At 45.0% G+C, this 22563-nt stretch overlaps 3 protein-coding genes across 3 annotated transcripts; 2 read left to right on the top strand and 1 right to left on the bottom strand.

The window, feature by feature from the left end:
• The first annotated feature begins 4772 nt into the window (after positions 1 to 4772).
• On the top strand, positions 4773 to 5702 carry LOC125348863 (olfactory receptor 7A10-like). The gene has a single exon (XM_048342455.1). The coding sequence runs from the start codon at positions 4773 to 4775 to the stop codon at positions 5700 to 5702; it is 930 nt and encodes a 309-aa protein (XP_048198412.1).
• Positions 5703 to 12076: 6374 nt separating this feature from the next.
• Positions 12077 to 13066, top strand: LOC125347703 (olfactory receptor 7A17-like). The gene has a single exon (XM_048340680.1). It carries the CDS (start codon positions 12107 to 12109, stop codon positions 13064 to 13066), a length of 960 nt encoding a protein of 319 aa, XP_048196637.1. The 5' UTR covers positions 12077 to 12106.
• A 5240-nt stretch (positions 13067 to 18306) lies between these two features.
• Positions 18307 to 19269, bottom strand: LOC125347702 (olfactory receptor 7A10-like). The gene has a single exon (XM_048340679.1). It carries the CDS (start codon positions 19174 to 19176, stop codon positions 18307 to 18309), a length of 870 nt encoding a protein of 289 aa, XP_048196636.1. The 5' UTR covers positions 19177 to 19269.
• Positions 19270 to 22563: the final 3294 nt, after the last annotated feature.

Genomic DNA, 22563 nt, shown 5'->3' with positions numbered 1-22563 from the left:
TGTCTGAGACAGTGTTCTACTACTTAAGCCACAGTTCCACTTCTGGCTTTTTGTTTATTATTTGAAATTAGAGTCTCATGATTGGACTTTCCTGCCCAGGCTGGCTTTGAATCTTGTCCTCAGATTTCAGCCTTCTGCATAGAAGCTGGGATTACAGGGGTAAGCCACTAGTGACCAGTTGAAATACAAAATTCTCAGTGGTGTCAGGTCAAGGGCCACAAAGTTAAGAACGAGAATGCCTGCAGCGATAGCCTGAGATACTTTTCTCCCTTCTGAGGATGAACTTTCTAGAAACATCAGGGGTTCTATCCTCATCACCCCATCACTGCCTCTGAAGGGTCTTGGGATTTTAGACAAGATGGATTCCATCTTAGGAAAAAAAAAATGAACAGAGCAACAAAAAGCTGTTAACTCCTAAGAGGAGAAGGAGACTCTGAGGTGAGGTCTCTGGGAGAGGGATGAGTTCTGGGAAGAAGGAAGGAAGCCGAGATTAAACAGAGAATGCACTGGTCTCCTGAGGAGGGAGAGAAGGAGAGGATAGTTCTTTTCCTGCCAGGCCACGGAGGCCCACAGGGAGGTCAGGCGGTTAGTTAGAGCATGATGTAAGGCGTGGGCAACATGCCCAGCGAGAAAATGCAGGTGTCTGCCCCAGGCTCGGGTGCCTTTCATGGTATTCAAGCTTGAGCTGAGGTCTTCAGTCTTCCTAGTGGACCAGCCATTCCATCCTTCCTGTTATCCTTCTGGAAAGAGAGCTTGCTCTTCCTCCCCTAGACTCCCACTCAGTGGCCACTATCCCCCCACTGCGCCTCCAGGTGAGTGACAGCCCGGCAGGCACCACAGGAGAGGTCCAAGAGAGGGTCCCCAGAATTGCCCACCTCACCTGACCCCGAGCAGGGTGTCTGGGGTTATTGGCTGCCTGATGGGTGATGTGTTCATCAGGTAGTGTCGGTGTGTCATGGTGTACCTCTCTCTGTAGCATAATGCATGTGTGCATTATGTTGTGTGAACGTATCACGCTTCTGTTTATGCCCTGTGTATGCATGCATGTGTTTATTTATTGCACCAGTTCTGAGGTTGGCCATTGTTCCTGAGCTCTTTTTTTTTTCCCCCCGTCTTGAGGCTGGGCACTGGGCACTGTCCCTAAGCTTCTTTTTGCTCAAGGCCAGTACCATTTAATTACAACTTGAGCCACAGTGCCACTTGTGGCTTTATTTTATTTTATTTTTGTGCATAGTTTATTGTAGATAAGAGTCTCACAAACTGGACTTTCCTGCCTGGGCTGGCTTTGAACCAGGATCCTCAGATCTCAGCCCCCTGAGTAGCTGAGATTATAAGCATGAGTTTTTTTTCCCCTCTCTCTCAAGATTGGTGATACTTTACCACTTAGGCCACACAGCTCCACTTCTGATACTTTGCTGGTTCATTGGAGAGTCTTATGGACTTTCTTGCCCAGGCTAGCTTTGAACTGAGATCCTTAGATCTGAGTATCCTGAGTATCTGGGATTGCAGGTATGAGCCACCAGCACCTGGTTTGCTTTGTTTCTTTATAGTACTTAATGGTTAATAAATATTGAATGGATTCAATGCTGGGCTCATTGCTTCTCGTTCAAGAATAGCAATAAAAGCCTGTGTGAGATTTGTTTTTTCTTTTTTTTCAAATGAAAGGAGGGGATGAGTGGGGGATTGGTTATGAAGTGCATAAAGAAGATGCAAGGACTTTTTTTTGTGTGTGTGCCTGTCCTGGGGCTTGAACTCAGGGTCTGGATGTTTTTCCCTGAGCCTTTTTGCTAAAGGCTGGCACTCTACTACTTGAGCCACAGCTTCACGTCTAGCTTTTTGATGGCTCATTGGAGATAAGAGTCTCATAGACTTTTCTGCCTTGGTTAGCTATGAACCATGATCCTCAGATCTCAATCCCCTGAGTAGTTGGAATTATAGGCATGAGCCACCAGCACCTGGCTTTTTTGCAAGGACCCTTTTTGTGGAAGAGGAGACACATGCAACCATGTTTCTCTATGTTGATCAGGGAGAGAAAGGAGAGAGAGAAAGGAGTTTGTGAGAATTTCATTTTGCCACAGAAACTCACCAGAGGCAGCTTTTGATGCTTTGTCTCTTAGTCTGGGCATTTGTATAGAATAGAAAAAAAAGGTAGCCTTTGTAATCATGACAATTCCTATGAGACCCACTTACTGTATTGCAAAAAAGTGACACCACTCATTTTTTTTCATTTTTTTTTTTTTTTGGCCAGTCCTGGGCCTTGGACTCAGGGCCTGAGCACTGTCCCTGGCTTCTTCCCGCTCAAGGCCAGCACTCTGCCACTTGAGCCACAGTGCCGCTTCTGGCCGTTTTTTCTGTATATGTGGTGCTGGGGAATCGAACCTAGGGCCTCGTGTATCCGAGGCAGGCACTCTTGCCACTAGGCTATATCCCCAGCCCCGTCATTTTTTTATTAATTAAATTTTGTTGACAAGGTGTTGTGCAAAAGGGGTACAGTCACATAATAGGACAGTGAGTACATTTCTTGTGATATCTTATACCTTCGTTTTTCTTTCCCTTCCCTAGATCAGGTAGGCATATATACAATACCCAGTGTACCAAAATCATATACAGTAGCCACGTGGCATACGCCAAAGGAAATTCACCTAGAACTTTAAATATAACGTCAACAATAAGTTTGCTTATCCTTGTCTTATATGATCATATATACATAGCTGTTGAGCTATTGTGATCCACTGAGAGGTCTATTTTAGACCTTTTTATGGTTAGTAGTTGTTTGGTTTTAGATATGTAATGTAAGGTAACTGACCCAAACCTGTGGAAATACCATTTGACAAGGAGTTTTTTGTTTCACAGACCTGGCCTCTACTCATTTCTAATTGCTATGTAGTATTCCATTGTGTATAGGTACCACATTTTTTGGATCCATTCATCTGTAGAGGGGCATCTGGGTTGTTTCCATATTTTGGCTATTGTGAATTGTGCAGTGATAAACATGGATGTGCAAATGTCTTTTTGATATCCTGAGATCTGTTGTTCAGGATAGATGCCTAAGAGTGGTATGGCTGGGTCATAGGGTATGTCTATGCTGAGCTTTTTGAGGAACCCTGACACCACTCATTTAAAAAAATACTGCAAAGGTGATGTACAGAGGGGTTCAAGTTATATAAATTAGATAATGGGTGCATTTCATTTTGAACAATGTCACCGAGTCCCTCATGTTCTCCCAGTTTTCCCTCCTCCTGTGAAGTGACAGCCTATTTATTCCTAGTTTTCAGTGCGTGTGTGTGTGTGTGTGTGTGTGTGTGTGTGTGTGTGTGTGTATGTGTGCATGTGTTCATGCCAGCACTGGGCTTTGAACCCAGAGCCCTCTTGCTCTCATTTGGACTCTTGGCTCCTTGCTGATTGGTTGCTTTATCACTTGAGCCACATTTCCATTTCCAAGCTTTTCTTTGTGGCGGTGTGTGTGTGTGTGTGTGTGTGTGTGTGTGTGTGTGTGTGTGTGTGTGTTTAGTTGGAGTTTAAGAGTATGCTGAGGGGCTGGAAATATGGCCTAGTGGCAAGAGTGTTCGCCTTATATACTTGAAGCCCTGGGTTCGATTCCTCAGCACCACATATATAGAAAATGGCCAGAAGTGGTGCTGTGGCTCAAATGGCAGAGTGCTAGCCTTGAGCAAAAACAAGCAAGGGACAGTGCTCAGGTCCTGAGTACAAGCCCCAGGACTGGCCAAAAAACCAAACCAAACCAAAACAACAACAACAAAAATAGTATGCTGAGCACAGTGGCTCACAGCTGTAATCCTGGATACTTGGACAGTGGAATCAGGGGAGTAGGGCTCAAGGACATCTTTGGTGGAAAAGTTTATGATCCCCCCCCAGCCCCATCAACCCATACAAGCTGAGTGCTGTGGGGTGCACCTGTCATTCCAGCTGTGCAAGACATATAAACAGTAGTGCAAGCCAAGCTGGGCACAATGCAAGACCACATCCAAAGAAATAGAATAAGAAGGGCTGGGTATGTGACTTGAAGGGCAGAGACCTAGCCTAACAAGTGCAAAGCCCCAATTTCAAATCTTGGCTCCACAATATTTGATATCTTTTAAAAAAGATTTTTGTGCCAGTCCTGAGGCACAGTCCTGAGTCCTTGAGCTCAGGGCCTGGGTGCTGTCCCTGAGAATATTTGCACAAGCCTAGTACTCTTCCACCTGAGCCACAGCTCCACTTCTGGCTTTCTGATGGTTCACTGGAGATAAGTCTCATGGACTTTCCTGCCTAGGCTGGGTTTGAACTGTAATCCTCTGACCTCAGGCAGCCTCCCGAGTAGCTAGGATGACAGCTGTGAGCCACTGGCATAATATTTGATTTCTTGAGAAAAAGACTCAAGAGTGGGGTAGCACAACCCATACCCATGGTAATAGCTCAAATATATATATATGCCAGTACTGGGGACTGAACTCAGGGCTGGGCACTGCCCCTGGCTTCTTTTTGCTCAAGGTTAGCACTCTACCACTTGAGCCACAGCACCACTTCTGGCTTTTTTTGATTATGTGGTGCTGAGGAATCGAACCCTGGGCTTCATGCATACTAGGGAAGCACTCTACCACTAAGCCATTCCCAGCCCCTCAAAAATATCTTACTGGGATCAGATCCATGAATGACAACAAAAGTATGCGGCCACTAGTGTAAACGTCTGGGATCCTGAGTTGTATCATTCCCCCTCTCCTGTTAGTCGTAACCCAGCTACTTTTTTGTTCACTGGTAGGGACAGGCAACACATGAACTCAGAAAACAACACGAGAGATCCAGAATTTCTACTTCTGGGGTTTTCAGAAATGCCCACACTGCAGTCCCTCATCTATGGCCTCTTCCTGTCCATGTACCTGATCACCGTGCTCGGGAATCTGCTCATCATCCTGGCCTCCATCTCTGACCCCCATCTGCACAAACCCATGTACTTCTTCCTCGCCAACCTGTCCTTCGTGGACATCTGCTTCACTTCCACCACCGTCCCCAAGATGATGCTCAACATCCAGACCCACAGCCAAGGTATCAGCTATGTGGGCTGCATCGTTCAGATGTTCTTCTTCTTGGTTTTTGTAGAGCTGGACAATTTCCTGCTGGCGGTGATGGCCTATGACCGCTTCGTGGCTATCTGTCACCCCCTGCACTACACAGTCATCATGAACCCCCAGCTCTGTGGCTGGCTGGTGCTAGGGTCCTGGATTGTAAGTACCTTGCACGCCTTGTTGCAGAGTTTAATGGTGTTCCGGCTGTCCTTCTGCAGGGTTGTGGAAATCCCTCACTTCTTCTGTGAGCTAAACCAGCTGGTCCAGCTTACGTGTTCCGACACATTCCTCAATGATTTGGTGATGTATTTTGCACTGGTCCTCTTGGCCACTGTCCCACTGGCTGGCATCCTGTATTCATACTCCAGGATTGTGTCCTCCATCCGGGCCATCTCGTCTGCCCAGGGGAAGTACAAGGCCCTGTCCACTTGTGCATCTCACCTCTCCGTGGTCTCTTTATTCTACAGCACAGGGCTGGGGGTATATCTCAGTTCTGCGGCCACCCACCACTCGCGCTCAACGGCCACGGCCTCTGTGATGTATACAGTGGTCACCCCCATGCTGAACCCCTTCATCTACAGTCTGAGGAACAAGGATGTCAAGAGAGCTCTGAGGAAGCTCTTAGGAGGCAAAGCCTAAAAGGTGTCTCCAGGCCCTGGGGCCGGCGAATTGGTCAGACTCACAAGCAGAAAGATGCAGAGTTAGTGATCATTTTCTCAGATGATATAATAGGAATGTACTCCATTTGGTTTATTTTGTGGAGTCTAAATTGCTCTGATTCTATCTTTTCTATCCAATCCAAATATAGTTTCTTTTTCTTTTCTTTTTTTTTTTCTTTTGCTAGTTCTGGGGCTTGAACTTAAGGCCTGGGTGCTGCCCCTGAGCCTCTTTATGCTCGAGGCAGGTGCTCTACCACTTGAGCCATAGCACTTCTGGCCTTTTCTAAGTGGTTAGTTGGAGATGAGTCCCACAGACTTTTCTGCCTAGGCTGGCTTCGAACCATGATCCTCAGATCCCAGCCTCCTGAGTAGCCAGGAATCCAAGGGTAGGCTACTAGCACCCTCTGGGTACTTAGTTTTAAAGCTCTCTGCTCTGTCTGATATCCAACTGTTTTTCCTATCATTTTGATTTCCCAAATTGATTCCAAATATTGCACCAGAAATCTTAGCACAGAAATGTTACAATTATTCCAAATACAATGGCATAAATTCCCTTTTATATAACAGAGCAGCACCACTTTATAATAATGAGTCCTACATAACACATATCAAATAATATTTACTGAAAAAATAATAATCATGGGTTTTATTATACAAGTAAAAGAAGCCTGCAATTGGTTAGGTTACATAATTACACATTTTTTTTTTTACATAACTACATATTTTTGTGTGTGTGTCACTATGAGGGTTTGAACTCAGGCCCTGTTCCTGAGCTTTTTTTACTCAAGGCTAGTGCTCTACCACTTGAGCCACAACATCACTTCCAGCTTTTTGGTGATTAATTGGAGATAAGAGTTTCATGGACTTTCCCTGCCCTGGACTAAGTTTGAACTTGGATCCTCAGAATCTCATTCTCTTGAGTAGTTAGGATTATAGGCACAAGTCACTGATGCCTGGCTCTTTCTGTGTTATTTCTTGCCTATGATGCTATTCTACTACTCTCACCAAATAAAAGCTTAGTTGAAATTATAAATTAGATAGAAGGGGTTGGAGAAGGATGGAAAGAATGACACTGATCAAGACACATTGTACTCATAAATAGACATGTCCAATGGAAACCCCTTCAGACAACTACTTCAACATAATAAAAGAATGAAGAAATAAAATTGTAAATGAAAGGAAGGAGCAATGGAATATGGTAGGGGAGAGGAATTTGTTCCACATGCAGCATGTGTATGTGTGCAAATATCACAACCAAGCTCCTCAAACTGCAAATATCTGGGGATGCAAAACCAAGATAAAAAATTGTCAATGAAAAAGCTATAAACACGGCTGGGAATATGGCCTAGTTTCAAGAGTGCTTGCCTCCTATACATGAAGCCCTGGGTTCAATTTCCAAGCACCACATATATAGAAAATGGCCAGAAGTGGCGCTGTGGCTCAAGTGGCAGAGTGCTAGCCTTGAGCAAAAAGAAGCCAGGGACAGTGCTCAAGCCCTGAGTCCAAGGCCCAGGACTGGCAAAACAATAACAACAACAACAAAAACACCAAAAAAACAAAAAACCAAAAAAAACCCAAAAACCTATAAACATGTGAAAAATTTTTCTTTAAGAGTTGAAATTCTAAACTTTCCTTTTCTGGCTTTGAACTCATATCCCTCTCGATTTTCCCACACAATTATCTGCCATCATAATACATCACATGCTTAATATCACTCCAAGATCCTCTTTTTGTAAAGGTCCTGGGGCTTGAACTCAGGGCCTGGGCACTGTTCTTGAGGCTTTTTTTTTTTTTTTTTTGCTCAAGGCTGGTGCTCTACCATTTGAGCCACGGATCCCCTTCTGACTTTTCTTTTAGTGGTTAATTGGAGATAAGAGTCTCATTGACTTTCCTGCCCAGGATGGCTTTGAATAACCATCCTCAGATCTCAGCCTCCTGAGTAGTTAGGATGATAGGTGTGAGCCACTGATGCCTGGATTACAATCAGTTTTCAAATCATACTTTATGGAAGTTAAATAAAAGATAGCATAATCTGTGGATCCCTGAGCAATGTGTATCAAACCATCTACACACACCTGTGATAACTATGAAATGTGTAGTGAGGGGGACAGACTTGTGGCTGTAAATGTGTCTCACAAAGCTGTTAGTTAGCTTTTTATTTATTTATTTGGCAAAATCACTGTAAAGTAATAGTTTCACATCAAAGAAACTCGGCTTTCCTCATTGCCAAACAGCGAATTACAATGAATTTTCTGGAATCCTTGGTGATTTAAGGATTCTTTAGCTTGAGATTTTTTTTTTTTTTGCCAGTCCTGGGGTTTGGACTTGGGGCCTGAGCACTGTCCCTGGCTTCTTTTTGCTCAAGGCTAGCACTCTACCTCTTGAGCCACAGCTCCACTTCTGGCTTTCTCTGTGTAGGTGGTGCTGAGGAATCGAACCCAAGGCTTCATGCATGATAGGCAAGCACTCTACCACTAAGCCACATTTCCAGCCCCAAGATATTTTGTGTGTGTGTGTGTGTGTGTGTGTGTGTGTGTGTGTGTGTGAAACTAGTTGAGGGGTTGAGTAAATTAAAAAAAAAAAGCATTGATAAAGATTGCATTCACCTGGTTTATTTATTTATTTTCTGAAACCTGGTCTCTTGAGAATGGAGAATCTGGGACAACAATTTCCTTCCTGGGTGGAGCCTCACCCCGCAGGGACTTTGTGTGCTCAGGTGTTGGAGCCTCAGGAGGGAACTGTAGCTAAGGGAGAAGGGACTGGGAGTTATGAATGTGCCCTCTTCTACCATCTTTCAGAATGTCTAACCTTGAGCTCCGTGAGACATTGCCCTGTCACTCACTGGTGTCCTGAGTCTGTCCTGGGGGCGGGAAGCCTTTGCTTGCTGTCCTGCTGTCCACCACTCTCCATCATCTGGGGAGCAGTGGCCTCCACCCAGAGGCCTCCCTTCTGACAAGCCTCCATCCAGGTGAGCCCAAAGCCTCATCAGAGATGGTGGAAGTGGGTTGGGGGGGGGACTCTGGAACTAGAGGAAATCTTCCCCAGGGGAGGGATCCAGCCTAGCTTAAGACGGGAGAGCTCTCCCCTGGAGGTCTCGCTGGCTCTGTCCATTAATGAATGCATCCATGAGTGCCTGGTTCATGAGGAGGATGTTTGTCCTGCTAAGTGAGATGTATCTTTAGAAGTCAGAAAAATGCAGGGGTGATGGTGGGTGAATGAGTGACAGCAGTGGGACACTAATCAGGAGGGGGAATTGTGAGCACAACACAGCTCAGGGAAAAGGACAACAGGTGTTGGATGATGGCTTTTGCCACTGTGAGAAGGACAGATGCAGGGTATGAGCTGGGAGGAATCAATCCTGAACTGGCAGTATGCCTTCCACTCACTTGATCAAACCTCCATGTCATAATTGTGTGTGTGCGTGCACGTGCCAGGTCTGGGGCTTGAACTCAGGGTCTGAGCACTGTTCCTGAGCTTCTTTTGCTCAAGGCTGGTGTTCTACCACTTGAATCACAGCTCTACTTCTGTCTGTTGGATGGCTCATTGGAGATAGAGTCTTATGGACTTTTCGGCCCAGTCTGGCTTTGAAATTGTGATTCTCAGATCTTAGACTCCTGAGTAGCTGGGATTACAGGTATGAGCCACCATTGGCTTGTCTTAATATTTTTATGGCAGAGTATATTTGAGTATGCTGCAATATCAATAGATGGCTATCCAGAGCAATGAATTGCTTGAAAATTGTGCCTTGCAATCTCAGTCCCCTGGTGTTACAATGTGCAATTATCTTCTCTCAGGTGATCGATTAAGAGGAGAAGCAATTAATGGGTGAAAAGAGGGCATACTAACAGAATTTCACCTCAAGTAAGTTCTGGCTTCTGAGTTGAAATCTATTTGTGCTCTTGTGAGCCACTGACTCTATTAATTAGAAGTTGTTCTAGTTATTTGCTTCTGGGAAAATGGAGATGGAGTGTTTTTAAATTCCTTTTTAAAATTGAAGGCTTTCAAATAGAAAGCTTGGGAGTTTTCTCAACATTTTCAATTTGCCATTTAGTTTTTTTTAACACATAATACACACCGACACACACACACACACACACACACACACACAGAGACAGACACAGAGACACAGAGAGAGACAGAGAGACAGAGAGACAGAGAGAAACATGCAAACAAACATATGTGTGTATTGGGGGAAATTATTAAATTGCATGTATTTTGTGATGAGGTCAAGTTAGTCATAGTGTGCTCCCTTTACTGCTTTTCGTTTTTGTTGTTTTTTACTTATTTAAAGTGATTGTTAAAGTGATGTACGGAGGGGTTACAGTTTCATATCTTAGGCAGTGAGTACATTTCTTCTCCAATTTGTCATCTCCTCCCTCATTCCCCCCGCCCCCTGCCTTCCCCTTCCCCATTTCCCTCCCCGCCGTGAGTTGTATAGTTGGTTTACAGCATATAGTTTTAAAAAAAAAATTTCTTAATTGTCAAAGTGGGGTACAGAGGGGTTACAGATTCATATGAAAGGCAGTGAGTACATTTCTTGTTCTTGTTACCTACAGCATATGGTTTTGTAAGTATTGCTGTTGCATTGGTTTGTCATTTTATCCTTTGTCTCTCGATTTTGGTATTCCCCTTTCCTTCCCTAGTCCCAATAAATGTATATACAATACCCACAGCACCAAAAGCAGTTACTATAACATCAGGGGTAAAACCATGGGGAAGAAAGACAAAAGAAAAAGGGCATAATTTCACGTTATGTTGAAAATAACAACAATGGTAAACCATTTATTTCTATAATTTGGAGTTCATTTACTTAGCATCATCTTGTGTGTTCATACGTACATAGCTATTGAGCTATTGCGATCTTCTGCTGGAACTATCCTAAATATGTACTAATTGTTCTCAATGAGGGAAACCATAGAGTCTATGTTTCTTTGGGTCTGGCTCACTTCACTTATGATTTTTTCCAAGTCCTCCCATTTCCTTATGGATTGGGCAATGCCATTATTTCTGATAGAGGTATAGAATTTCATTGTGTATATGTACCACATTTTCTTGTTCCACTCATCCACTGCAGGGCAACTGGGTTGATTCTATATTTTAGCAATGGCAAATTGTGCTGTGATGAAAATAGTTGTGCTGGTGGCTTTAGTGAGGTCCTGCTTGTAATCTTTTGGGTAGATTCCCAAAAGTAGGGCTGCTGAGTTATAGGGGAGCTCTGTGTTTAGCCTTTTGAGGAACCTCCATACTGCTCTCTAGAGTGGTTGAGCAAGTTTATGCTCCCACCGACAGTGTGGTAGGGTTCTCTTTTGACCATATCCCCTCCAACATCTGTTGTTATTAGTTTTCTTGATAATGGACATTCTTACTGTACTGATACTGGAACTTGAACTCAGGGCATTTGCTCTTGTGTAGCTTTTTGGCTCGAGACTGATTCTCTACCACATGAGGCACAGCTATATTTCAGGCTTTTTGGTGGTTAATTGGAAGTGTCATGGATTTTCCTGCCTGAGATGGCTTTGAACTGTGATCCTCATATTTCAGCCTCCTGAATAGCTGGAATTATAGCTGTGAGCCACAGCACCTGGCATGTATTCTTTTGTCTCAGGTATTTGTTATTAGGACAGAAATCCGACTGTGTGAGTTATCATCCAATATATTTTTTTTGCTTATACTCTCTCATTATTTTACCATGGAGATTTTCATTTATTCACCATTTAGACACTGCTTGCTAATAACACAGGGCACAACCCATTTATATTTTCTAAATGCATGTAGCTTTTCTCATTATTATATTTGAACACATGGTTTTACTATGAGCAAAAATGACACATGAGACAGGAATTTCTCATCAGAAATGACACTAGACATGCTTTAAAGTGGATCAGATTCATCTGCAAAATGTGGAGCTTTCTTTTGTTCCTTTTTTCCTCTTCCCTCCATCCCTCTGTCCCTCTGTCCCTCCCTCCCTCAATTCCTTTCTCTTTTGTTAGTTGTGGGGTTTGAACTCAGCCTGGGTGCCGTCCCTGAGCTCTTCAGTTCAAGGCTAATGCTCTACCACTTGAGCCATAGTGCCACTTCTGGTTTTCTGGTGGTTCATTGGAAATAAGAATCTCATGGACTTTCCTGCTAGGGCTGGTTTTGAACTGCAATCCTCAGCTCTCAGTCTTCTGAATAGCTAGGATGACAGACATGAGCCACCAGCACCTGGCCAATTTCTTGATTTATAGAAGGTTAGAGGGAGGCATGTAGATTGGTGGTACAGTGCTTGTTCAGGATGTGAGAGGCCAAAAAAGGCAAAATTTATGCCAAGTGATTCATGCATATTCATACCATATTCTTTGTCTTTTTTGATGTCTTTTTTTGGGTGGTAGTCACATCAAACACATGGAACCAGAGAATGACACCCAACTCTCAGAATTCCTTCTTCTGGGATTTTCCAACCAAGATCCACGAATCCACCCTCTCCTATTCGGCCTCTTCCTGTCTGTGTATCTGATCACCGTGCTTGGGAATCTGCTCATTGTCCTGGCCATCAAGGCAGATCCCCATCTACACACGCCCATGTACTTCTTCCTCTCCAACCTGTCCTTCGTGGATGTCTGCTTCACCTCCACCACTGTCCCCAAGATGCTGCTCAACATGCAGACCCACAGCCAAAGTATTAGTTATGCGGGCTGTATTGCCCAGATGTATTTCTTGTTGCTTTTCTCAGGGTTGGAAATTTTCCTGTTGACAGTGATGGCCTATGACAGATACATGGCCATCTGTCACCCTTTGCACTACACAGTCATCATGAGCCACTGGCTCTGTGGCTTTTTGGTTCTGGGATGCTGGATTATAGGCGTCTTGAATTCCTTGCTCCATACTCTCCTGGGGTTGCGGCTGTCCTTCTGTGCACACTTGGAAATCCCTCACTATTTCTGTGAACTCAATCAGGTGGTCCATCACGCATGTTCCGGCACCTTCCTTAACGACCTGGTGATCTATGTCACTGCTCTGCTGCTGGCTGTGGGTCCCTTCACTGGTATCATTTATTCTTACTCTAAGATTGTGGCTGCCATCTGTAAAATCTCATCAGCCCAGGGGAAGTACAAGGCCTTTTCCACCTGCGTGTCTCACCTCTCTGTGGTCTCCTTGTTTTATTGCACGCTCCTGGGTGTGTACCTCAGCTCTGCGCTGACCCAAAACTCACACTTGACGGCCACAGCTTCACTGATGTACACAGTGGTCACCCCCATGCTGAACCCCTTCATCTATAGCCTGAGGAACCAAGACATCAAGAGAGCGCTGAAAATTCTCTTTTGGAGGGCAACTAGAAAAGAAATGGTTGGTTCATCCCAGTAGAAGTGCTCACAATGGAATGGCTTGATGATTTTGGGGTTAAAAATTGCAATCCTTTGCAGCACATGGTGGAACAGATGTGATCTTTTTCATTGCTTGTGATTTCTGTTTCTTTCTTATCATCAGCTTCTCTCAACAAAGTCAAGGAGTTCTCATTTCTTTTTTTTTTTTTTTTTTTTTTGGCCAGTCCTGGGCCTTGGACTCAGGGCCTGAGCACTGTCCCTGGCTTCTTCCCGCTCAAGGCTAGCACTCTGCCACTTGAGCCACAGCGCCGCTTCTGGCCGTTTTTTTTTTCTGTATATGTGGTGCTGGGGAATCGAACCTAGGGCCTCGTGTATCCGAGGCAGGCACTCTTGCCACTAGGCTATATCCCCAGCCCAGGAGTTCTCATTTCTAAGCTCTATGTTCCTTGTGCTGTCTAAAAAAATATTGTCTTTCTTGGTTATTTTCTACTTGCCCCCAAATTACTCCATGCTCAGATCAGAGGAATTCACATTCAGAGGATGGAACAGCATGGACTTCTTAAGAATAATAGATTCCATTGGGCTCCAGTGGCTCAAGCCTGTCATCCTGGGTTCTCAGAGGACTGAGATCTGAGGACAATGGTTCAAAGTCATTCCTGGCCTGAGAGTCTGTGGGACTCTGATATTTCATTGACCACCACAAAGCCAGAAGTGGAGCTGTGGCTCAAGTAGTAGAGCAATAGCTTTGAGCAAGAGAGCTCAGGGACAGTGCCCACCCTAGGCCCTGAGTTCAAGCCCCAGGACCAACACACACACATACACACACACACACACACACACACACACACACACACACACACACACACAGAGAGAGAAGGATAATTGCTTTCAAGTAACATATTATATTTTATTACTTTTCTTTTAATAAAGGAATAGTCATGAGTTGTCCTACTTCTATTAAAAATAACTAAAGCATTTGAATGATTTTCTTTTTCCCCCCTTATTTTTATTTAATTATTTATTTTATTTCTGCACTTGTTTTGTGCACTCATGGGACTGAGGAAGGAAGGGCTCAGCTCCAAACCCGGCTGGGCCTGGCTCCCTCCCTTCGGGCCTTGGAGGGCCATGCCGCTGGCCCTGCAGTGAACAGTTATGTCTCTGTCTGAAGGGGATGTGCACACCAAGTGCACAGAGCCTTGCTGCTGCTTTGGGGGTGAACACAGCCCTTGACCCCAGGTGGCTCTTCTAATGCTCCTCAGGGTGGTGGGGGAATCCAGAAGGCACCCCTTTGACCAGGTGCCAGGTAGGTCAGACTGGTGACCTCAGCAAGTTCAGAGCCATTCTCTGGCCATTTGGAAACAGGCAGGATCTGAGGCCAGAATCTCAGATGAGAGACTCCATTCTGGGCCCAACCTCCCCTGTCTAAGACCTCCAAGAAACCCTGCCTGGGGCCAGCAATGACCTCCAGGTACAAGGAGCTATCTTGGCCATCAGCCCAGCACACCAGCCCACCCAAGTGTGGCACTCATCCCTCCCTGGCTCCCCATGGCAGAGCCCACAGCAGGGGCTGACTTGTGTCCAGCACAGGATCTGTGGCAGCTTCAGTGTGAGATGAGGGAGCAGTGCAGGTGGGCAGGCTGGGGCTCACTGGGGGCAGGAAACAGGGCGCCTGGCTGCTAGGGCCACCTGGGCAGGGGATGGAGCTGAGGGCTGGGTGCCCTGGGCTAGGCCAAAGGGCTTCCAGAGATGAACCAGGGCCCAGGGAGGGGGTAGGTGCAGAGCCAGGATTCAGCAAGCCCTGGTGGTGCCAAACTCAGGTGACAGGGACAGCAGGAAAAAACCAGCAGTAGGATGGTGGGAGGAGAGGCCTGGCCAGAGCAGAGGGCTCTGAGAATGGCGGAGCAGACCCCCAGTGGAGGCGGGAGGAGGCAGCCACAAAGCGGAGGGGCAGGGCCCTGGGTTTGGGATAGAAAGCTCTTGACACAGGTACAGGAGGCCTGAGCTCGAGTCCAGAGGCCCAAACCTGGGTCATAGGGTAGCTCTATGTTTAGTTTTCTGAGAAATCTCCATAACGCTTTCCAGAGTGGCTGAACCAGTTTACATTTCCACCAACAATGAAGTAGGGTTCCCTTTTGGCTATATCCCCTCCAACATTGGTTATTGTTAGTTTTCTTGATATAGGACATTCTTACTGGGGTGAGGTGGAATCTCAATGTTGTTTTGATTTGCATTTCTTTTATGGCCAGTGATGTAGAGCACGTTTTCATATGTCTCTTGGCCATTCTTTTTTCCTCATCAGAGAAGTCTCTTTTTAAGTCTTTTTTTCCCCCCCAGTCCTGGGCCTTAGACTCAGGGCCTGAGCACTGTCCCTGGCTTCTTTTTGCTCAAGGCTAGCACTCTGCCACTTGAGCCACAACGCCACCTCTGGCTGTTTTCTATATATGTGGTGCTGGGGAAATGAACCCAGGGCTTCATGTATATGAGACAAGCACTCTTGCCACTAGGCCATATTCCCAGCCCCTCCTTCTAAGTCTTTAGCCTACTTGTTGAGAGGGCTATTGGTTCTTTGTGGTTTTGTTTTGGAGAAATGTAATTTTTTTAGTTCTGCATATATTTTAGATATGAGGCCTTTGTCCATTGTATGGCCAGTAAAGATCTTTTCCCAATCTGTGGGCTTTCTGTTTCTTGCGGGCTATGTCTTTTGCCCTGCTGAAGCTCTGCACTTTGATGCAGACCCATTTGTCCATCCTTTCTTTGATTTGTCGCATTTCTGGGTCTTTGTTAAGGAAGTTCTGTCCTGTGCCAAGGCCGGTGCTTTTTATTCTAAGTCATACATTTACTTGAGATTTTTTCTTTTTATCTAATTGATTATTTGTCTAATTTATTATTTATTCCTTTTATCTATTTTACTGTGTATAGTAAGTTAACACAAATTCAAAGCACTCTAACTTTCTGAATTTATAGAGCCATACAAAAATCAATGAGTACAGTTGGTGTGATTACATGTGTGCTGTTAAAAAAAATTCCAAGAAGGTTTAAATGCTTATAAAATTAAGTTATGCAATTTATGCAAATTGTTAAAAAGTCTTTAGACTTCCTGGTCCATCTTATGGATAGAACTGGAGGTTGTTATGTGCAAATAAATACAAATACAGTAGACACAGAAAAACCAGTCACCCCCATGTTCTCATGCACGAGTAGAATCTACAACTTGTTCTCTTAGAGGTGTGTAGTGTACCGGCAGCCATCAGAAGCCAGGAGAGAAAAGGGGACTGGGGGCAGGAAGTAACAAGTTAAAATGAGATGAAAGGAGAAATCCTTCTGCACCACTCCCACCAGTCAAATTGAAGGTGATGGTTCTCTCCATTAGACTAAGGGGCTGAGTTGGGAGCTCAGCATTTCCCCCAGGCTCTGGGCACTGGTCCCTGACACTGCTCAGATGCAGGAAAACAAACCTGGTTTCTTTGCAAAAGTCTTGGTCATCAGCTCCTCGGATGCTTTCCTGCTCTTAGCTTCATCTCTTTGTGTACTGGACATTGCCAGTTCCATGGGAACTTTTTCTTTTTTTTTTTTAACAGCCTTTCCATGTTCTCCCACAAGCTCCCCAGATTTTTGTCCTCAGAAGTACAAGCATCCAAATCTAGATGTAGAGCCCAAAATTCACCCAGAGGACTGGGGAAGAATTCAAAACTCTGAATTTCTGCATGGGGGGCTGGGGACAGCCAAGGGACCCAGGCTCTCAGTGTTTCTCCATCAGTTCAGTTCTCTGCAGGGGAAGGAGACCCAGGACTGAGAGAATCTGGAGGACACAGGGGCTACAGAAAAAATAACCTGGCAGCAAATACATGTCATGGTAGAGTTACTGGAGGTGGGTTTCAGTTTAGGCCTGGCATTCACATGGCTGAAGGGTTATGGAAGTCACATGACTCTGAGGGTACGGTCAGTTCCTTCAGTCTCACCTGGAGTGAACACCTGTCAGGAGGGAGGTCCTGGAGTAAGGTCTCACTGACCTCAGGCCCCACCCAGCAGTTCACCATTCTGTGCTGGTCATGGTGGTGGTGGTGGTGGTGGTGTGTGGTGGGTGCAAAGGCTGTGGAAATTAGTAAAGACTCCCACCCTGGTCCCTCAGACCTGCCTGCCAGCCAGAAAATACATGCTGGGAGACTGTTCTAGAATGTGGTACCTTAGCCTGTCAGAACTTGTCTAGCAAGTCTGCAACTTTCTACTGAAGGTCTGGAGACAGGGCCCAGAGGCAGGGCCAGGAAGAGAAATACTACAACAACGATAGGCTCAGCCTCGGTTTCCCCTGTGACTCTTAGGCAAGTAGACTTTCTCCTTTCTAGGGAAGGTGTGGCCACTGGCCAACACATTGGCATTTTCTGCTGCTTGAACTGGAGGACCATATCAGACCTTTTCTGTCTCTCTGTCTCCTCCTTTTGTGGCCCTCTCCCACTCAGACCACTACTGGAGTGTTCTAAGAGTTCTTGAGCTGTGTGTGGCTCAAGTGGTAGAATGCTGGCCTTGGGCAAATAAAAGCTAAAAACAATACCCAAGCTCTGAGTTCAAGCCCCAGTATTGGTGCAAAAAAGGAACAAAATGAAAACAGAAAGAACCCAATAAATAGGAACCTGTATAAATGTTAGAGAGAACAGGAAATGTACCAAAGTGGGTTACCTAAGTTTTATAGATAAGATGAAATAATAATAAAAAAGAAACACCTGTAATCCTAGCTACTTAGGAAGTTGAGATCAGGAGGGCTGTGGTTCAAAACCTGCCTGGGTAGAAAAGTTTTGTGAGACTTTCATCTTCAGTGAACCTGCAAAAGCCAGACTGGAGATGTGACTTAAATGGTAGGCCATCAGCCCTGAGCAAGTAAACAGAGCAAGAGAATAAAGCTCTAAGTTCAAGTTCCAATACACACACACACACACACACACACACACACACACACACACACACACTACAAATAAAAAAACCCTCAGAAACTTCTATATGGTTGAAGTACTTTATATGAAAACATGTAAATAGATGAAGATAAAACCTGCAAGAATTGCTTTGAGAAGAGAATAAGAAAGAGTAACAGAGGGTGCATATGTGATGAAAGTATAGTATACATGTACTGAGAGACACCCTGCTGAAACCCACTGGTGCAATTAATATGTGCCAATAAAAATTTTAAAATGAAATGGAAAATTCTGCAAAGAAATGGGAGCAAACTTGGCTTATAAGTTCTGATCAAAACATTCCTAAATTTCTCCCACTGAGGATTGAATCATTGGATCAAGAGTACGGCTTTAAGCCATGGATCAGGGTTAGTTTTGTCATCGCTCTCTCCATGAGTGTTCTCAGTGCTTTCTTGAGGTCTTGGTTCCTTAGGCTGTAGATGAAGGGGTTTAGCATGGGGGTGACCACTGTGTACATCACAGAGGCTGTGGCTGTTGAGTGTGGGTTTTGAGTCACTGCAGAGCTGAGGTACACACCCAGGACTGTACAGTAAAACAAGGAGACCACAGAGAGGTGAGACATGCAGGTGGAAAAGGCCTTGTACTTCCCCCGGGCTGATGAGATTTTACAGATGGTGGCCATGATCTTAGAGTAAGAACAGAGGATGCCAGCCAGAGGAACACCACCCAGTAATCCAGCTCCTACATTCAACACTATATTATTAAGGGAAGGGTCAGAACATGCGAGGTGGACCAACTGATTAGGTTCACAGAAAAAATGAGGGATCTGCAGTGCCTCGCAGAACTTCAGCTGCAGCACCATGAGGCTTTGTAACAAAGAATCCAGGGCACTTATGATCCAGGGCACCAACACCATCAACCCACAGAGCCGGGGGCTCATGATGACTGTGTAGTGCAGGGGGTGACAGATGGCCACGAAGCGGTCATAGGCCATTGCCCCCAGGAGGAAGTTGTCCAAGGTGACAAAAAATGCAAAGAAATAAATTTGGGCAATGCAGCCTGCATAGCTGATGGCCTGGCTATGTGTGTGTATGTTGAGCATCATCTTGGGGACAGTGGTGGAGGTGAAGCAGACATCCACGAAGGACAGGTTGGTGAGGAAGAAGTACATGGGTGTGTGCAGATGAGGGTCAGAGATGGAGGCCAGGATGATGAGCAGATTCCCAAGCACAGTGATCAGGTACATGGTCAGGAAGAGGCCACAGAAGAAGGGCTGCAGTTCTGGTTCCTCTGAAAGTCCCAGGAGAATAAATTCTGAGATGTGGGTAGAATTTTGTGGATCAATGTATTTCTCTAGTTGGAGACTAGGGAAGAGAATAAGAACACATATTCTTTGGCCATGATTTCTTCTTTGGACGTACCCCTGAGCCATCCATAATTGGGGATTCCTGATTTTTTCCTTATATTATTCCATCAGTATTTGGAATAAAAAATAATTTTAAAAAGCTGGGCACCAGTGGCTCACATCTGTAATCCTAGTTATTCAGGAGGCTGAGATCTGAGGGTCATAGTTCAAAACCAGCCCTGTGTAGGAAAATCTTATATCCAATTAACCAGTCAAAAAGCTAGAAGTGGAACTGTATCTCAAGTGGTAGCACCAGTCTTGAGCGCAAAAGCTCAGGGACAGTGCCTAGGCCCTGAGTTCAAGTCTTAAGACTGGCACATAGACATACACACACATACATACATACACACACACACACACACACACACAAACAGTAGCTGACATTTCACTAGGATTGACTGACTTGTTCATACTGAGAAAATATCAACTTTCACACCCTCTCCAACCCTATCCCTACTTATTTAAAAGAATGAAGTGACAAACAGGAAAAAATAATACTTCAGTTCTTACTTTGGCAAAATAAAATATGATGATAAACACTCAGACCTCATAAAAGTAAAAACAACCTGTTGGATCAATTGGGAATGGCAAAAAGAAAGAACAAGGAGAAGACCCCAAAATATATGCAACAGTGAACCATAATGGAATAATTGCAATGCAATTTATCAGAAAGATTTGCAGGACAGGATACATCTAAGGAATCTTCACACCCATGTCCACTGCTGCTCTGGTTATAGTAGCCAAGTTTAAAAACAGTCTTACCATGGAAGAGTGGGTCAAGAAAACGTCACACATACACTCAAACACACACACACACACACACACACACACATGCATACAAACACATACACAGTTGTTATATCCATTCATTTTTCTATTGGGAAGAGTGAAATAATGCCATTTGCAAGGAAATGAATGGATCTGGAAAAAAATTATAGGGAGTTAAAAAAGCCAGGACCAGAGACACAAAGGACCCATGTTTGCTTTCATAGGTGGAACTTAGGCTCTGAGTACAACCTGCCATGTAAGCACACAGGTGCACGTGCACAGAGCCAAGATCCAGTTAACTAAAGTACAGAATAAATGCAAATCTACATCATCAAGTTGACTAAGGAATAGAATAAGCTCACATATACCATCAAGGTGAAACTCCAAATGTGGTGTGGGGGGTAAGCCCTTTGCAAAATTAACAGGCAGTTTAACAAGATGACTACCACGAAGCTGACACACACTGAATGGTGAGGGGCTAGTGGGAAGGGGTAGATGGATGGAAAAAAAAGAACAAGGCAGCAGGGGTGCAAATACAGGCTGAATAATCAATGCACATCTCTGATAAAGGAAGTGGGAAACATGAAATGAGTCTTGGGAGAAAGGAAGGGAAGGGGTGTGGGGAATGGTGGAAGGGGTGACATATCAAGAGCACTGAACACATCCCTGGACATGTGAAATTGCAACCCTCTGGTACAACCGTCTGAAGATCAAATCAGATAAAGACAAGTAAATTGTAACAGAAAACTCCTCAGTTTCCCCTTTCACCTACTGAATAGAACTTATTTTGTCCAGGTGAATCATTAAGTGGGAGAGAAGGCACTGTGCTGAGGCCTCGAGCAAGTTGCCAGGTAAAGTCTCAAGTTCTTCCTGGGTGGTGGTTCACAGAGACCAGATTTCTATTACAGACAGTCAGCAGGAAGGAATTACAGACAGACAGCAGGAAGGAATTACAGACAGATAGACAGCAGGAAGGAATTAAGCACTGATTTACAGGCAAGCTCAGGGCTTCAGAAAGATGCACTCTGCGGGCACTAGACCAAGACTCTGCCCTCAGAGGGGCAGTGCCAGGGGATGCATTAGTACCTCTACCTCTGCTTGTTAGAAACACTTCCCCTCGTTACTTCAGCCGCTGAACACTTGATTTCCCTGGGGTGAGCTTGGTATGAGAAGAAAGGAAAAAGTTTCCCAGTCTCCCTACCTAAGCAACTGGGAGCAACCTCTCCATGGATTCTCTGCCTTCCTGCAGCTTCATCTCCTGAGCACTGCTGCTCCGTTCTTACTTTGAATTTTCCCAAAGATTGTGAAACCTGGCTCTCTCTCTCTCTCTCTCTCTCTCTCTCTCTCTCTCTCTCTCTCTCTCTCTCTCTCTGTGGTACAGGGGCTTGAACTCAAGACCTTAGACTCTCACATTGTGTGCTTGTTCATGGCTGGTGCTCTACCACATGGGTCATGCCTTCTATCTGGATTTTTGCTGGCTAATTGGAGATGGAATGTCACTTTATTTTAATCTGGGCTGGTCTTGAGCCATGATGCTCCTGGTGTCAGCATCTTGAGTAGCAAGGATTATAGGTGTGATCATCAGTGCCTGGCTAGGATTCTCTCTCTTGACTTGTTACTCTGCCTAGGATCTGTAGTATTATATTGAGTAAGAGTAGAGAGTTTCCTGACTTTAGGGGAAATGATGGAAGTTTTTCCCTTATCTAGTTTGAAGCTAGTCTGAACAGGAATGTCTGTGAGACTCTTCTATTTTTTTTTTTTTTTTGCTAGTGCTGGGGCTTGAACTCAGAACCTGGGCACTGACCCTGAGCTTCTTTTGCTCAAGGCTAGCACTCTACCACTTGAGCCACAGCACCACTTCTGACCTTTTCTGTGTATGTGGTACTGAGGAATCAAACCCAGGGTTTCATGCATGCAAGGCAAGCACTCTACTGCTAAGCCACATTCCTAGCCCTACTTACTCATTAAATTTTTTTTTTTTTTTTTGCCAGTCCTGGGCCTTGGACTCAGGGCCTGAGCACTGTCCCTGGCTTCTTCCCGCTCAAGGCTAGCACTCTGCCACTTGAGCCACAGCGCCGCTTCTGGCCGTTTTCTGTATATGTGGTGCTGGGGAATCGAACCTAGGGCCTCGTGTATCCGAGGCAGGCACTCTTGCCACTAGGCCATATCCCCAGCCCCAAATTTTTTTTCATTATTGTTATAAAGGTGATGGACAGAAAGGTTACAATTACATAATTCAGGTAAAGAGTCCTTTTCTTTTTGGACAATGTCACCTCTTCCCTCACTCCCAGTTTTTCTGTCCCATCCTTACCCAATAGTTGTGTAGTTCATTTCCAACATAGTGTCTAGTGAGTACCACAGCTGTCTTTGTTCACCCTTTTTCCCTGGAGGGACAAAAATAAACACCAGGAAATGGGTATCTGCAAGAGGTGGGGTGGGGCCGGGGAGAGGGGTAGACTA

Source organism: Perognathus longimembris, chromosome 3 (assembly GCF_023159225.1).
Source record: "Perognathus longimembris pacificus isolate PPM17 chromosome 3, ASM2315922v1, whole genome shotgun sequence".
In the NCBI taxonomy this organism is placed as follows: domain Eukaryota; kingdom Metazoa; phylum Chordata; class Mammalia; order Rodentia; family Heteromyidae; genus Perognathus; species Perognathus longimembris.
This window is presented reverse-complemented; position numbering and strand designations above follow the sequence as displayed.